General features: G+C 43.5%; 2 protein-coding genes across 3 annotated transcripts in view; one reads left to right on the top strand and one right to left on the bottom strand.

The window, feature by feature from the left end:
• The window catches only part of LOC119916213 (NLR family CARD domain-containing protein 3-like), a 795,320-nt gene that overhangs the window by 446,472 nt on the left and 331,048 nt on the right, over positions 1–17,800 (top strand).
• Positions 2,618–17,092, bottom strand: LOC119914680 (ALK and LTK ligand 2-like). 2 transcript variants are annotated; one of them, XM_038734244.1, is made up of 6 exons: positions 16,511–17,092; positions 14,075–14,307; positions 10,422–10,475; positions 8,757–8,837; positions 6,483–6,562; positions 2,618–3,635 (listed from the first exon to the last, which is right to left on the bottom strand). In XM_038734244.1, exons 2-5 carry the CDS (start codon positions 14,295–14,297, stop codon positions 6,498–6,500), a joined length of 423 nt encoding a protein of 140 aa, XP_038590172.1. In that variant the 5' UTR covers positions 14,298–14,307; positions 16,511–17,092; the 3' UTR covers positions 2,618–3,635; positions 6,483–6,497. The 2 variants fall into 2 exon arrangements, with proteins under 2 accessions (XP_038590172.1, XP_038590099.1); XM_038734171.1 differs by lacking the exon at positions 16,511–17,092 and having other exon boundaries at positions 14,075–15,487.

The following is a 17,800-nucleotide window of genomic DNA, read 5'->3' as shown; positions in this document are numbered from 1 at the left end:
GAGCGAAGGAACCGTTCACTTTAAATATGAAACTGTGCAGCAGCCAAAGTCAACAGTGCTGCTATGTGGTTCACCCTGTCGGAGATCAGTTTCCAGTTTCACTCACAGTCTGACTCTGGTTTAGATTCCAGTTTCACTCACAGTCTGACTCTGGTTTAGATTCCAGTTTCACTCACAGTCTGACTCTGGTTTAGATGTGAACAGCCAGGAGGTTTTCTTCATCTTGACCTTTAAAGTAATTTGCTGTTTATTCAGCGCTCAAACTAAAACAGGAACTGTTTTCCTGGACATTTCTCTGATACTTTCAGCTTTCAGCAGAGAGACGTTGAATTTACACGTAACACCATGTTGGATGAATCCACCACGCGGTGCCGTTTATAACGGAGCCGACAGTGAGCGGGGAGGTCACACGCTGGAGTTTGCATCCAAATTAGAGGCACGTTACTTGAGTATTTCCATTTTCATGCAGCTTTTATCAAAACATCCCAACTATTGTACTTTTTACTCACTACATTCATCCGACAGCTAAACATCCAGGAAGTCTTGCTTAACATGAAGTGGTGCAGACCACCATGGAAATACTGTTTATGGATTATGATGCATTTCTGTAGATTAAACTACCCAACAGCATATATAAAGTCTTTAAAATGAGCTCAACCAATATCCAAAATGTGTCTACAAAACAGCCAGTGTCAGCTGCTGCATTAAAATACCTGCTGTCAGCAGAAATCTGTGGGATTATAATGTCGACCACAGATTATTTTACCGCCAGATGTAGAAATGAAAAACATTGAACATTAAAACAAGTGGATTTCCTTTAAAAGAGTAATTGTTTAGTGAGTCTGGGCTGCTGATGAGACCAGGACAGTATTTAGACTTTAAACTCGACCTATGTTCGCAGATCTCTTATGAACTTATTAAATTTATAAATATTATTATTACAGATAGAAAAGGTGGACAAAGATCTAGATGTAATGAACCGGAATTACCTGTTAACTTTAGGTATTTATTGCACTGGATGGACTGTTTTTAGTTTTATTGTGGCAGGTGACTTCAATCAGTCCTGTCTGAAGACCCACATTTTACAAACATGAGAACATTAAAACAAGGGAAGATAAAACACTGGACCAGGTCGACACAAATGTTCCCGGGGTTTATAGAACTCACCGCTCACCTCATCCTGGGCAGTCAGACCACAGTCTGGCCTTCTTCCTGACTCCAGTTTAGAAGCCCCCGATCGGCAGAACAAATCAGCGCAGACCTGGACTGGGGAGGTTTCTTCAGCCCTGCAGGACCGTTTCAAGGACAGAACAGTTAGACACAGAGCTCCACACTTCCACAGTCCCGTCTTCTGCCCAACCAAAAGCCTCAACAACAGAGTGCGGGAGTGCAGCACTGTAATAAGGCAGCTGGGCCGGATGGCGTCTCCGGACGAGCGCTGAAGGCTTGTGCTGACCAGCTCACTACACCTGTCTGGAAACTACCACTACAATCCCCAGAACCTCAGCCATTAAAAGCAGGAATGACTGACAGAGAGTCTGCATGCAGGACCAACAGATCCGCAGACGACTCCGCTCTTACACATCAGGATGCTGTTCGTGGACTACAGTTCTGCATTCAACACCATCAGCCCCATACATCTGGTCACCAAACTGCAAACACTAGGTCTGGGAGCCAGTCTTTGTCACTGGATCAAAGACTTTCTAACTAACAGACCCCAGCATGTCAGGCTTGGCCAGCACTGCTCCTCCAGCACCACTCTCAGCACCGGCTTCCAGCCCGTCGCTCTCTGTTCACACACGACTGCAGCTCCACCCACCATCCCGAGACTCTCAATAAATCTGAAGATGACACAACCATAACCGACAACAATGAAACTGCCTGCGGAGAGGAGGTCCAGACGCGAACCACCTGGTGCGAGGACCAAGAACAAGAAAAAAACAAACAAACTAGAAATCCTAATAGGTTTGTGCATCAATGGAGAGGAGGTGGAGAGAGTCCCACAGCCCACATCGACAAGGGAGCCCAGCAGAGACTGAGACGCAACAAGCTTCCCCAGAGACTGCTGATCAGCTTCCACCGCTGCACAGCAGAAAGTGTTCCAAGAGGAGAGGATCCCAAAGCTGCCGAACATCCAGCAGGACTCTTCACACCCTGGAAACCGCTCCTTCACCAGGCTCCCCTCAGGTAGACACGAACCCCATCAGAACCCACGAACACTGTGGACAGGCTGCGAAAAGCACAACTCCACCACGGCCAGGTAGCCCTCCCGTGCACACATCTACACACAGACACACGACTCACAACATAACGATAACTTCTGTCTTCACCGTCTTACTGCCCCCAATATATATATTTTTATTCTCATATTTAAGTTTATATTTAAGTAACATTTTTAGCTAATTAGTAAGATCGTGGCTTAAGTCCAATGACCTCTTTATTTGTTACTCTAAGCTGCTGATTAGAGATGAGATTGCTCCGACAGAATTTCGCAGTATGAACACATGTAATATCAATAAAGATCTCTCAGAATTTCCCCATTTCCAGCAGAGGCGTGGACTCAACAGCTACACAGTAAAGAAACCGCTAAATAAAAAGTCTGAATTTGGGGAAAATATATAATAAATGCGTGTCTTTATTCATCTTCAGTATGTACATATTGCACACGGGGCGGCAGCTTAAACAATATAAATACACTGGAATATTATAGTCACTGTTGTTATTATGCATCATGTAACATGAAACACATTCAGCATCTCAGGGTTTTCTGTCGCACTGGACGACCGAACAAAAGGCAACTGCAGCTTGTTAATTAGCAAATGTGCGAGCAGAGGATTTGTCCGTTTAGTTCCTCAAAGTTTCATCGTCCAAAATAACACAAAAAACGAAACACTGATGTCCTGCGAGAACAAGAAAAAGACTTTCGAAAGATGTTGAGACCTGCGTTAGTTTCCAGATCAAGTAGGATGTTTTTCCTTGATTTTAAAGCTGCGATCCACTCGGCTCCATGAGAAACCGGTAGAATCATCAGGAGAACTAGAGTCCAGTCAGCGGGGGTCCAGGAGAACACAGCAGAGAACAGCTGAGGTGACAGGATGGTAGATGAATAGCAGAGGAGTCCAGTGGAGGCTTGAGTGGCAGCGGAAAGAGGGGGATTTAAAGTAGAGTCAAGTAAAACAGCGTTGAGTAGTGAGAAGAGGATTTAAATCAGTGAAGCTGAGCTCAAGTGTGTGGGATTAAGTGGAGTGGGTTGAAGATGAGTCAAATAAGGTTCCACTAGACTGAAGCCTGAAATCAGACTTATATCCAGACCATGTTTCATAAGTGTGCATCCAGATGTTCGGTCAAAAGAAAATGGAAAGGGGTGTTTGTTTCCATCCACTGCGGTTGGTGGAGCTAATTCTTCCGTCGGTGGCGAGCTGAGTCGAGTCGAGCCCGGTGGTGCAGGGCCACGGTTCGTTTAGGAAAGTCGATTGAGATGTTAAAGGATTTCTGTCGACAGAACACAGACCAGTGCAGGATGGAGAGCAGCGGCGCCTCAGAGTGGTTTCTATTGGCTGGAGAACGTCTTCCGCTTGTCAGTTGGTCGCCCGTCAGCCTCCTCCTTGTCCTGGCAACACTTCCCATCCATGAAGCTGCAACAACGAGAGAAAAGAAGAGACGATAAAGCAAAGCAACCTTTCGCTGAATCAAGACTGTCCTCACCAGAAAAAGGACATTATGGCCGTTTGTTCAGCCCGTTATCACGACCCATGTTTACGTTTATTCTGGCAGCGACCTCCAGTGGCCGTACGACAGAAGCAAAGGCGGAAGAGGTGACGTATTATAAATGGACGGAGAGTTACCGTGAGGAGGCGGGATGGGGTGGTGGGGAGGGTCAAACTCTGGACTCGAAGAACAGTATTTGAGTCTTAGTATTAAAGTCTAATAATAAACCTAACCCAGTGGTTTTGGTTCCTAAACCGAACCAAAGTGTGACCATTTCATAACATTATCCACGTGTTTATGTGTCGTTATGGGAGCCATGGAGAAAATATGTTGTCATTTAGGTTGGAGGACTTGTTGAATGAAACACAACCGAGCCAGCGCTTTCAGAGCAGGTTTCCAGGTTAAAACATTACATGGACGTGAGGAGAAGCTTCATCTTGAGCATCTTGAACTGTAAACGTCGCACGCGCTCGTGTTCAGGGTGCAGAGGAGTGTTTGCTGCTCTGGATGCTTCCCTGGCAGATATTTAACGTACGGCGGATTTAAATCAGGAGCTGTGACAGAACAGAAGCGAGCCAAGAAGAGGAGGAGAGGAGCTGCGGCAATAACAGTTATAACTCAAAGAGAGTGAAGAGAAACAAAAACAATGATGAGAGAACCCCCTCTTTGTAGTGCTCCAGTGAATTAGTACTGCACTTTCTACCAGGGACTAATGAGCGTCGGAACCAGGAAAGAACTGAGAGATTTTGACTAGTCCCTCATATGGGTCAAGATCTAGAAGCACTGGGTACTACATTTCCCATGACTCTAAAGGCTCTGTGGGTTCTGTAAGTCACAGTTTTAAATCAATTTCAGGTTGTACAGGCTCTATAAATCTATACATTACAGACTAAGTTCCACATGTTCTACAAGACTCTCAGTTCTACACACTTGTCCAAGTCCACATCCTACTGGTTCTATTGTCTCTTCTATGGTTTTATAAACTCTCTGTAGTTTCACTGTCTCTGCATGCTCTACAGAATTAAAAACTACAGGTTCCACAGATGTTACAGAGTCTACAATTTCCACAGACTCAGGTTCTCTTGGTTCTACTGGTTATATAGACTTTTAACCTTACAGTTTGAACAGATACAGGTTCTACAGCTTGTACAGTAGGTTGTACAAGTTCCACATTATACTGAAACTATGTTGTACATGTTCTACTGTCTTTAGACACTACAGGTTCTACATTCTGAGATCTACAGGTTCTACAGTCTAAGACCTACGTGATCTACACTCTAAGATTTACAGGTTCTACAGTCTGAGATCTACAGGTTCTACAGTCTAAAATCTACAGGTTCTACATTCTGAGATCTACAGGTTCTACAGTCTAAAATCTACAGGTTCTACATTCTGAGATCTACAGGTTCTACAGTCTAAAATCTACAGGTTCTACAGTCTAAGACCTACGTGTTCTACAGTCTAAGATTTACAGGTTCTACAATCTAAGATCTACAGGTTCTACAGTCTAAGACCTACGTGTTCTACAGTCTAAGATCTACAGGTTCTACAGTCTAAGATTTACAGGTTCTACAGTCTAAGATCTACAGCTTCTACTTTCTGAGATCTACAGGTTATACAGTCTAAGATCTACAGCTTCTACTTTCTGAGATCTACAGGTTATACAGTCTAAGATCTACAGGTTCTACATTCTGAGATCTACAGGTTCTACAGTCTAAGATCTACAGGTTCTACATTCTGAGATCTACAGGTTATACAGTCTACGATATACAGGTTCTACAGTCTAAGATCTACAGATTCTACATTCTGAGATCTACAGGTTATACAGTCTACGATATACAGGTTCTACAGTCTAAGATCTAAAGGTTCTACAGTCTAAGATTTACAGGTTCTACAGTCTACGATCTACGGTTTCTACATACTTTAGCCCCAAAGGATCTACTGACATTGGGTTTAAGATGTTCTACAGACTACGTATATGTTCTACAGGATCTACTAACCTGGTTTTATGGACTCTACAATGAACAGGTTATTTTCACTCTAGGTACTGCAGGTTCTATAGATTGGGTAGAACCTGTTGACCAGGTTTTACAGACTCTTATGTTCTACAGCAAGGGCTCCCATTAGGGTGCAAATCCTGCCTGATGGGCCTGATGGGGATCTGGTAACTGTTCCACAGGTTTTCTAGACCTGTTTCTTGAGATTGTTCAGACTCTGTGGTTCTGCCTGGTCATTTAGTCTCTGTCAGGAATGTGGGTTGTACTTTCTGACGGAACAATCATCACATTGTGTTGTAACTGTTTATGCTCTTCTTCTATGGTCTCCGCTGGAGCTGCTGCTCGCCGGCAGCGGTACACTGCAGTCTGAGTGATGTCAGATAGTGATAATACTCTTTCAGGAACAAACGCTGGGTCGGTTCTCTGCAGTGTGATGCAACAGCAGACGGACAAGAACACAAAACATTTAATGTTTTATGCCTCTAAGAAAGAACAACCCTGACGTCAAAGTAGGTTGTAGACGTTTCGGCCTGAAGCTGATAAAGTTCCTGTTTGGAATATCTTCCCTTCATTCAGCAGTAAAATTTGTTCTACCCGTTCTGACCTTTGACCTCTTTACTTCAGGCCCCTGCTGTTTCCTCTCTGTGGTTCAGGAGTTCGATTTATGCGTCCACAGGAGGAATACATTTCAGCAGTGTTCATGATAAAGTGGACATGACGGCGCCGTGTTTAAGACGTATATTTTGGTCTGTGTACACAAGTGTCGGAGTTCCTTACCGTCTCTCAGTCTGTTTACCGCTCGGCACAGCGAGGGCCGTTGGCCAGTCGAGTCAGCAGACGAGCACATCGTTTATAATCTGCAGAAGGCGAAAACAACACAGCATGTTGATCTGTGGGTGGCAGACTCAATCTACTGCTGGAGTGTGTTTAGCCTAGCTTAGCACAAAGACTGGCAGCAGGGGGAAACTGCTAGCTTTCAGCAAAACCTCCCTGACTTTAAGTAAATCACTGGAAAATGTCCCACCTGGCTTGTTGTAGCAGGAAATGCACAGGCAATAAAACTAATTCAACAGTTATTACAATGCAATGCGGCAAATTAATACTGTTTAAACACTTTGACTAAAGGTCTTTTTCAGATTAAACTCACTGCACACGTCTTGCCTCACGTTCCAAACACACACCAGGTAGTTGAATCCTGTGTATAAATACTGCACTTACAACAAACATCAGCCAACAAACGGTCACATTTATGTAAACGTCACAGCTTCTGTAACTTTCACCTTCAGATCACGCACACACACACACATTTTAACAATTCATTAGCATAAAACTTTGATTAATAGCCTTTTATATGTTAAAATCACTTAACTGGCCCCGCCTTTGATTGGGACAGGCCTTTAATTCCTTTTGCACAAAACTGAAACTACTATGAAACAGTTAAACATTTCAAACAGAATATTACTTGTATAAAAATGATATTAAATACAAATCAATCATTTGATCTAGGCGGCTTATGCGCTTTTATTTTGAAGGCAGCAGTGTAACGAAAACAACAGCAGGGTGCAGGGCGAGAGAAGTTAGCGGGCAGAGAGCGACGGACTTCACCTGACAGGATTCACAGCTATAAAAAGCTGTTTTGATTCTTTTGATCGGTGGACCCTAAAGGAAGATAAATATTCAAGGAACGGACGCATTCAGACTAAAGTGTTTTACTTCTGTGTCTAATCGACGGCGTAGCCTCTACGTAGCCCCCTACCCTACGCCGTAGCCTGACGTGCACCTCCTCAAAAATGTTAGCCTCGCAATGCCTCGGAGCCGACAGGAAGCGCCGCGTGCTTTGAAGTAACTTTTACTAGCGGCCAAAACAGCAGCTGTGGATCAATATATTTGAGCGTCACAACCCGAGCGAAATGACTCGTTTCGCTATCAGAATGTGATCCATTCAGTCAATAACATTTGAAAAGGCTACACCAGCCGCACGTGTACAATATTACCCCCTTTCACGTTAGCGGAGCGCTAAACCGGAAGTTAGCCTGCTCGGCCGGCAAAAGTCAGCACGGTGGACGCCGTAGCGCTACTGCACAGAGACCGTACGCAGGAGTATGAATCAAGCTTTAACGAGCGCTTCAGAGTAACGAGAGTCGGACCTTTTCGCCCTCATCTCTTGTACCGGGCAGGTTACACAGGTAAATCTATAAGAATCAGACTCTGGGGCTCGTTGTTTCTGTTAAATGAACTGAACAGTAATATTTGTATTAACGATCTGAGCAGCTTAGAAGCAGCTAAAGCGGCGACCCCGCAGGGTTTAAGAGGTTTTATACATCCAAAGAACTTCTATAAAAACCAGACAGGTGTTTAATGGAGACCTGCGTTTATTTCTCAGAAGGTGTTCCCACAGCAGGCCAGTAAACGGGGCAGGCGGCTGTTAACTGAAGTTTTACGGTAACTTCAATAATCACAGGGGGCAATCGAATACATAATCTTGGACCAGCGGCTTCCAGCAGATCTTCACCATACTCTGCATATCGCTCAGTTCTCATGGGTATAAGCAACATCGTGTCGGTCGTACATGGCGGCTGCTGCTGACAGCAGACAGCTGCTGAAGCCCTCGAACATCCAGCCTGTGTGGATCCACAGCTGCCGAACGTTAAAACAAAACGTCTATAGCGCAGCTCTCAGATGGTGTTTAGGAGCGGCTGGTCTGTAACGACCTTAGTCGTAATAGCTTCCTCCATGCCAGCTGGCCGTCGGTTCGATTCCCTCCAGTGTTGTCACTGTGTCGTGTTGCTGCAGGAGTTCGATTGAGATCAGAGACATGATGAGACTTGTTGTAAACACACACACACATTTTTGTTCACACACACGCTCACGCTGTCCAAGATAAACACAGAGCGCCATGCATGATTTAAGATCACAAGAGCTGCTGCTGTTCTGACACGATTACGCTGATAACACGCCACAGTGCGTGCGTGTGTGTGTGCGTGTGTGTGTGTGTGTGTGTGTGTGCGTGTGTGTGCGTGTGTGTGTGTGTGTGTGTGTGCGTGCGCTCACGGGCGGGCACCGTGCACTCCCTCGTGTTGTGGTACAGTCTGTGGAACTGTCTTCTGCACTTCGGGCTGAAGTAGAGGGGACCTGAGGACAGAGTCAAACACACTTTACAATACTGGACTCTTTTTTTAGCATCTCGCATTTAAGCCTCACAGATTCTTTAGCACAGTTTTAAGGTACTACTTGTACTTTAGTCAGGTCGTAACTCCATTTCTACTCTCCTTCACCTCAGGCGGAAGTATTACATTTTACATTAGACTAACAATAACTAATGATTTGATACAGTACTACAGTACTACTCTATAAAGTAGAATACAAAGTATATTGGCTCCACATTGACAAACTAAAACATTAAAGTGCTTTTACATGAATTCATTAGTGATAAAAACTGAATAGTAGTACATAATACTTGTGTACTTTTACTTAAGCACTGGTAGAACGCAACTAACCACATGTACTCTGTACTTAAGTACAATTTAAAGGTACTGCACTTGAGTATTTCCATTGCATGCACTTTGTACTTTTTACACCACTGCATTTATTTATTTTCCTACAGTTACTTTGTATATTCAGATTATTATCCAAAATAAAAACCAACTAAGAAATGAAATGATATATTAGTATTGATTAAGGTACTCAGCAGTATATAAAGTACTTCAATTAGACTCCACATTAATGCATCAATAATTATAATCCAATGTATATTATTCTGAAATCTGCTGTTCTGCAGAATTGGTACTTTTATTTTTGGTACTTTGAGTATGTTTTGATGCTGATACTTTTGTACTTTTAGTTAAATATAGTCTTACTCAAAGGATCTGAGTACGTCTCCCACCAACTCTGAACGTCGGCGTCTTCTAATCATGAGCGCCTTTTTTTCTACAAACTACAGGTTTTAATTTTACATTCAGTACTTTTATAAATCCTGCTGACTTGAAGTGAAAAGACAGCTTGACCTCTGAAAAAGCGGCCTGACAACAGTAAGTTTTGAGCTGCAGTTTCCGTGGCCCAGCTCATGTGATGCTGCTGTCGAGAAAAGCCAGTGAGTGACGGAGTTACAGGTTTTCTTGTGAATAATATTGATAATAATAAACAATAAAAGTGTCGATGAAAACAAGAAAATACAATAATCCAGGTGCAGGAACAGGAATGCATAATAAGAATGTAAATAAACTAGACGGATGTTTCTGGTCAGATCAGACGTCTCTGGCTGAGCTGACGCTGTAGTGTCGGACGCAGCAGGAGGTGTTAAACCATTCAGAGCCTCGTGAACTAGTAATTATATTTAAAAATCATTTCTAAAAGAGACAGAAGGTCGATGGAAAGATGCTAGATGTAATGTTTTACTTCCTTCTGTTAAAACTCTGTGAGTCCTTGAGGTCTAACATACTTTCTTATAAAACACTTGCGAAGCAGATTTTTGGAAATATTTTGGAACGTGAATTGTTTCCAAGCTACCGCTCGTCTTCTTCGCCGCCTCCTGTGGTGTTTTCATCACATGGAGAAACGTAACGCCGAACTGCAGGTTTATAACTTGGACAGACAGACGAGTGGATCTCCTTCTTGTCCCTCAGAGCTGATTCACAGGAGTCTCTCATTTAACTCCTCCCCTTCCTTTCTAGGTCGTAAAGATCTGCCTCCACCTCTACAGTCTGACGCCGTTCATACCTGTCAGGTAGTTGAGGAACTTCTCCTTGTGTCGTGGATCTCGGAGGAGACTGTCTGGAATAAAAAGGAAATATCAGTCAGTAGCAGTGAGGATAAGAAAGACCTTAATGACAACAGATCTACTGAGCTGACTGGACCTCCAGATGAAGACTGTATGATGTGCTTCAAAAGCTCTGGAAAAAGCTGCCGTGTTTTTACGTCTATGTTTCTTTGCTTTTAGCCAAACTTGCTCATTAAGAGAAGCAGATTCAGCAGTTAGCAGTGAACTCGTGGACGTACGACATCTGTCGCTGCATCACTGAAGAAAACTTGAAGATTCTCAGGCAGAACGAAGCGCCTGGTTCCTGAAAGATGAACCTGAGCTCTTACTGCAGGACAAACCTTCATGCACTGTTTTATTTCTGCTATGTTTTGCAGTGTTGGTTGATCATGTGATGCTGAAACGTCCCGTGTTTTTATGGAAAACTAGGTCTTATACCAGGTTTGGCACAAGCCACAGCCGCAGGATCAGGTAATGATGTTTTCAGTGCCGCAGATTTAGAACGTTTGAAACAAATGTGCAATTACTCGAAGAGCGGCACAAGAGCGGTGAATGGCAGGAGAGAGACAGTGTCAGCTGAATGAATAGAGACTGCAGCTCTGCAGCTTCTCAACATTCTTACAGTTTCTCTCTTTGGTACCTTTCTAGAATCATCCTTAACATTTGCTAAACTATTTGTAAACTACGGCTAAGGTTTGGATGACAATGATTGAAAATGCACCAGGCTGCACTTTTCTGTACGGACCAGTTTCAACAGCCCAGAGTTACACATTGCAAAGGTTTGGACAGGATTCACAGTTACGCTTTTACATGTGATGTGCACAAGATGACCAGCTGAGAAATGCACCAAAGTGACTGAGGACAACTGTAATCTCTAATGAAATACTGATTTATATGAAAAAACTGTCACATTTTGAAGATAGAAAGTCATTAAATTGACGTGCTGCTTCCTGATCTTAGTGCTTTTTTGACCTTTATTTGTTCAGGGGAGCTTCACTGAGAGGAAGCCTGTCTTTAGCAGGAAGGCCCTGATCACATTCACACCTGGATCTGCCCAGTACAACCGCAGCCTGCTGGCCACTGAGTTACAGCTCTCTGTTAAAAGCTGTAAACGACAGGAACATTAATAAAGATATTTAAATCAGCAGAGCAGCTCGACTTTAATTAAACAGAAGTAATCTTCTCCGTCCTGCTGGAGTGATTTTCGTTTATCATTAAGAACGATAATTGTCAATATTCACATTTTACACATATTGTTTGACTTCATGACATTCTGTGAGCAGCTGCTGCATCAGCATCGTTCAGATGTTTTCCTTGTGATTTTCGCCCATAAAACCACAGCATTACGTTGACAGCAGCGAGCGGACGCCGCTGCCTGAATCCAGACCTGCAGCCGCCACAGATCACTACAGGACCCCGTACAGAACATCCGGTCTGCGGCCCTCTGGGTTATGATCCCTGATGGAGGCGTCTTGTGAGGCAGGAGCTTGGACAGTGAGGCGCGACAGCAGGCCAGAGACCCTGCGACGGTTTGGCATCAGCCGACTGCACTAATGGACCCGACTGTAAATGCAGCGGCGAGTTAAAGTGGCCTCTTCACCCGCTCATCCAAACAACAAAAAAAGATCTCAAGTGAGGCTTCAGAAACAGGCCGCACGTGACGCAGCGCTGCAGCATTTCTGAGGTATTTGTAACCCTGTTTGAACCCAGCGGAGCTCCTGTTTGTGTCGTCCTTCACACAGCTGTTCTGTTCTTTACCCAAAGCCAAATAAAGTTTTCACACAACAAGCTCAAGCAGTAGTTCAACAAAACAACGTGACAACTCACAGCTAACTCTGTCTTCTTTAGTGCACGCAGTATATTTTCGTCTTGAAAGCAGGACAACACAAAGTATTACTACACTGTGGTATTACTACTTGTATTTAAGCAAAACCTTCTTCCACCGCTGTCGTGTTGTGATTTGTTTAGTTTGTTGAATAAGAAGTTCAAACAGAAACCAGAGACCACAGAGAGGTGACGTCACATGGTGACATCACATGGTGACATCACATGCTGACGTCACATGCTGACATCACATGGTGACATCACATGCTGACGTCACATGGTGACATCACATGGTGACATCACATGCTGACGTAACATGGTGACACATGAGTAGTAGTAGTAGTAGTACCAGTTGCAGTAGTAGTATCCTAGTAGTAGTAGTACCATTTGCAGTAGTAGTAGTAGTAGTAGTACCAGTTGCAGTAGTAGTATCCTAGTAGTAATAGTACCAGTTGCAGTAGTAGTAGCCTAGTAGTAGTAGTACCAGTTGCAGTAGTAGTATCCTAGTAGTAGTAGTACCATTTGCAGTAGTAGTATCCTAGTAGTAGTAGTACCAGTTGCAGTAGTAGTATCCTAGTAGTAATAGTACCAGTTGCAGTAGTAGTAGCGTAGTAGTAGTAGTACCAGTTGCAGTAGTAGTAGCCTAGTAGTAATAGTACCAGTTGCAGTAGTAGTAGCGTAGTAGTAGTAGTACCAGTTGCAGTAGTAGTAGCGTAGTAGTAGTAGTACCAGTTGCAATAGTAGTAGCCTAGTAGTAATAGTACCAGTTGCAGTAGTAGTAGCGTAGTAGTAGTAGTACCAGTTGCAGTAGTAGTAGCGTAGTAGTAGTAGTACCAGTTGCAGTAGTAGTAGCGTAGTAGTAGTAGTACCAGTTGCAGTAGTAGTAGCGTAGTAGTACCAGTTGCAGTAGTACTAGCGTAGTAGTAATAGTACCAGTTGCAGTAGTAGTAGCCTAGTAGTAATAGTACCAGTTGCAGTAGTAGTAGCGTAGTAGTAGTAGTACCAGCTGCAGTAGTAGTAGCGTAGTAGTAATAGTACCAGTTGCAGTAGTAGTAGCCTAGTAGTAATAGTACCAGTTGCAGTAGTAGTAGCGTAATAATAATAGTACCAGTTGCAGTGGTAGTAGTGTAGTAGTAGTAGTACCAGTTGCAGTAGTAGTAGCGTAGTAGTAGTAGTACCAGTTGCAGTAGTAGTAGCGTAGTAGTAGTAGTACCAGTTGCAGTAGTAGTAGCGTAGTAGTAGTAGTACCAGTTGCAGTAGTAGTAGCCTAGTAGTAGTAGTACCAGTTGCAGTAGTAGTAGCGTAGTAGTAGTAGTACCAGTTGCAGTAGTAGTAGCGTAGTAGTAATAGTACCAGTTGCAGTGGTAGTAGCGTAGTAGTAATAGTACCAGTTGCAGTAGTAGTAGCGTAGTAGTAATAGTACCAGTTGCAGTAGTAGTAGCGTAGTAGTAGTAGTACCAGTTGCAGTAGTAGTAGCGTAGTAGTAGTAGTACCAGTTGCAGTAGTAGTAGCGTAGTAGTAGTAGTACCAGTTGCAGTAGTAGTAGCGTAGTAGTAGTAGTACCAGTTGCAGTAGTAGTAGCGTAGTAGTAATAGTACCAGTTGCAGTAGTAGTAGCGTAGTAGTAGTAGTACCAGTTGCAGTAGTAGTAGCGTAGTAGTAGTAGTACCAGTTGCAGTAGTAGTAGCGTAGTAGTAATAGTACCAGTTGCAGTAGTAGTAGCCTAGTAGTAGTAGTACCAGTTGCAGTAGTAGTAGCGTAGTAGTAGTAGTACCAGTTGCAGTACTGACCCGGTCCTTGCTGTGACCTGCTGTCTCTCTCCGGGGTTTTAACTCCGCCCAACAGTTCTGCCCTCCTCGGGTACTGGCCCACCAGCTCCAGCATGCTGAGTCCCTCCGCACGTCCGTCCGCTCGGGCTCCGGGGCCCCTGAGCAGGGCCGCCGCGTTGCGGCGTCCCGCGGTCAGCAGCAGGACGAGCAGCGCCGACAGGACCGGAAGCCGCGGGAGCAGCATCTCTGCGGACCTGAAGGAGCACAGCGCCTGATGGATTGATTGACAGCTCTCAGCATGAGGTCACCTGCTACCCACGAATGATGGTTTGACCTTTGACCTAATTATTTCTGTAGCTGCAGAATAACTAAAGAAGAAAATAAAGTCGTGTCTCTGATGAACTTTATTTACTTTCTCACTTTAATTACTGGAGAATCTATCAGGTGGCTCTTTAAAAATTCTCAGCCAATCAGCAGACGTGTTGTTGTTGCTACAAGTGTCCTTTAAATTAAATCATCTCTAAAATAACTTGGAGGGGCGGAGCAAAGATTTAAAAAATCCCTGGTTCCAGAAGGTGAGTAGCATGAGAGTACTGGATCTGGTTAGAACACCAAAAGGCTGCATTTTATAATCAAATCTTTTCACACTACACTATTTTGTTCGGAATGGTCTTTTCTTTAACTCTTGAGAAAACACTAAGATCTCAATAGTAAATCTTTTTGAGATCACTCCAATCTGAACTGTTGCTCCTCAAACCCCTTAGGAGAAAAGGATGAGGTGAAGAGAGATTGAGGTTTTGAGACTTGGGTAAGACAAATGGATACAGAATTGAGATTACAGTAGGAGAAATGAAAGTAACAGATGAGATCTCATCTTTGTCTCTTTTTGAGTTCATTAATGTCTTGCTTATTGCTCCTAAAACGCCGTTGGGAGCTCTGGGGAGATGTTTGTGAGCATGATTGTATCACATTGTGCTTGGAGAACCGTGCTGGAAGCCCTGAGCTGGATCTGAACCCCCTCCTGCTGTTTAAAGGGCAACAACTCTGCCACTGCGCCTTCCAGCTAAAATTAATAATGAAGGACTTATTGTCTTTAAATAGAGTACAAGTTTCCTTTACTTAAAAGAGGAGAAATGCCATATCCACAATTAAAGTTCTCAAAATTCTACTCAAGTAAGGTATAAAAATATTCCATAGTGAATGTACTTAAGTATCAAGAGTAAAAGTGCTTCTTCTGTATGACAGATAGACGTTGGATCCTTAATGAATTAATCTCTAAACAACATGTCAAAGTATTGACTGTTCCAGTTATACTAGCGTGACCTTAACAAACTGGAAATGTCAAAATGTATTTTACTTTTCTCAGTAACTTGTAACAGATAATTAACAATAAATACAATAAGGATTTGAAATTAAGGGGAGTAAAAGTTGAAACCCCCATAAAAAGAAAATACTCAACCTCAATATTTGACGTAAGTAAAATAACCCCTAAGTTCGGTCACTAAGACAAAACTGAGAAATATCTTGGAGCTTTTTTTCTGATCCACATTCTGGAGACTGAAATGACGCTTATTTAAGATACTGTAGAGATCTCATCTTCTGATCAGAGTCAGACAGAGATGAGTTGTTGCTCCTGAGGCCAATATCAGAAAACCGAGACATATTTGAGAAGAATCACGAGATCCCAGGAGTCATAGCTGAGTTTTCTTTGAGCTCTTTCTCTGATCTCATGGTCCAACGTTCAGGAGACTTAAATTAGACTTATTTAAGATCAGCTAGAGATCTCTTGTTTTGATCAGAGTCAGACATAAATGAGATTTTATACGGTTGTTTCTCCTGAGATGAATTTGAGAAGTTGGAGAAAAAAAGTCTTTGGTCTCAACTTGGTATTAAAAGAAATGAATTTGTGTCGAGGAGAAAAGAAGGAAACAACTATGAGATCTCATGCTGGATTTTGCTTTCCTATCTCATTTCACCTGAACATCCGATGAGTGAAACCAGCTGTTTCCAGCACGTCAGACTCTTTATGTATTTTTGCATCTCAAAAAACTGCTAAAGGTGAAACAGCGAGTCTGTGACACAAAGACAATATTTGACTATAAGAGACGACCTCGCTTTAGTGCTGCAGTTGTTCCTGATTAGTTCCACAGTTTCTAAGATAGTTTATTTGTAGCAGAGATCCATCACAAGTTCTGGAAGTAACACGTAAGGTTTGGAAGTTTAGTTTAGTAACAGCTCTCTGTGACAGACGGTTATGATTGGTACAGTGAAATAAACCATTTATCAGATTCTGTGGTCGCCGCAGGACTCTCATGCCTTTTGTTCCGCTGCTGCTCTCAGCACTGCTGATGCTGGACTGGATCTAAAACCAATAAACTTTAAAAAAGTTTTAATTCAAAATTCAATGCAGATAAAATAAAGTTTCCTTTTCTTATCAAACCGCCTCTCCCAGGTTACCTCTCTCCTCCCTGCGGCTCTTGGCGCGTCTCAGTGCGCCTCTGCTCCCCGGCGCACCGCTCACCGACCCCGGGTTCTCCCTCCCGGTTCGTCCCGGTTCGGGGTGACTCCCCGAGGAGGTGGACTTCTTCTTTTGTTCGGTTTTGTGTCTTTTTGTGATTTGTTAGCCTATCCCGGGTTATTCTCGATCCGAGCCGCGTGCCGAGCGCCGGGGCCCGGTGGCATCTTAGACCGGCGCGGGTCACTGGTGGAGCGCGTGGAGCTGAGGAAGCACCTTCATCCTCTTCATCAGCAGCCGGTCCGTAAGGCAGTAGCTGCCCGAGAGCTGGACGGGTTCATGTCCCTGCTCTGCGGACCGAAGGGAGGACTTCCAGTCCTGTCCCGGGCGGGACTCTTGTGTCCAATTAAGTTTGGAGTCCACCTGCTGCTCCGGGACGCGTTTGGACGTTTGTCTCGAATAAATTCTTGTGACCAGGTGAGTCTGCACCGCGCGCTTCTTCTCCTCCTCTTTCCTGTGGAAACACTCAGCCGTCTCTGCTTCTCCCTCCACGCGCAACCCAGCCAGATTACGGAAATAAAGGAGGAGGAGGAGGAGGTGCGTGCGTGTTTGTGTATGCGGACAGCCAACGTGCACACACACACACACGCGCACATTAAAAGACAGTTTGACAGGTCAGAGTCGCAGCGGTGCACCACTCCCTCTCAGTGGAGAGAAATAAAAATGCTTCCTCCCTCGTGCCCTCCTCATTTAATGCGTTTATTAAATATGAATTTAATACATTTTCCAAAGACAGAATAACTGAGACACTTCAAGGTAACTTAACTTGAAGACTTCCTTTGTTCTTGTTTTTTTTCCATTTGATTCAACTTCACACTTCGAGTTAAAACACATTTTTCAATGCAAGAAACAACTTTGAACAAGTCTAAAGCACAGACTTTATTATACACAGACTTTACTGCATTATTCTGACTCACAGCTCAAGTTAAAACAACTTAACTACATTTGCACTACTTTCCATTCCAAGTTAAGAAGATTTAAACTTAATTCACAGGTATTGTCAGCCCAGAGCACTTAAATCTCAGTTGTAAATCTTTTTGAGATCACTTCAAAGTGGATCTTAGGAGCAGACATGAGATGAGGAGAGATTTGAGACTTAGGTAAGTCAAATGGATACTGAAGTGAGATTAAAATAGGAGAAATGGAAGTAACACATCGCGTCATTGTATCTTGTTGAGTTCGTTAATGTCTTGATTATTGCTCCTAAAAAGCAGTCAGGAGCACTGGGGAGA

Source organism: Micropterus salmoides, unplaced genomic scaffold, assembly GCF_014851395.1.
Source record: "Micropterus salmoides isolate LMB-PRFRI ecotype aquatic unplaced genomic scaffold, ASM1485139v1 Ms_hic_scaffold_1, whole genome shotgun sequence".
Classification (NCBI taxonomy): Eukaryota; Metazoa; Chordata; class Actinopteri; order Centrarchiformes; family Centrarchidae; genus Micropterus; species Micropterus salmoides.
Note: the sequence above shows the minus strand (reverse complement) of the source record. Positions and strands in the feature narration are given on the sequence as shown.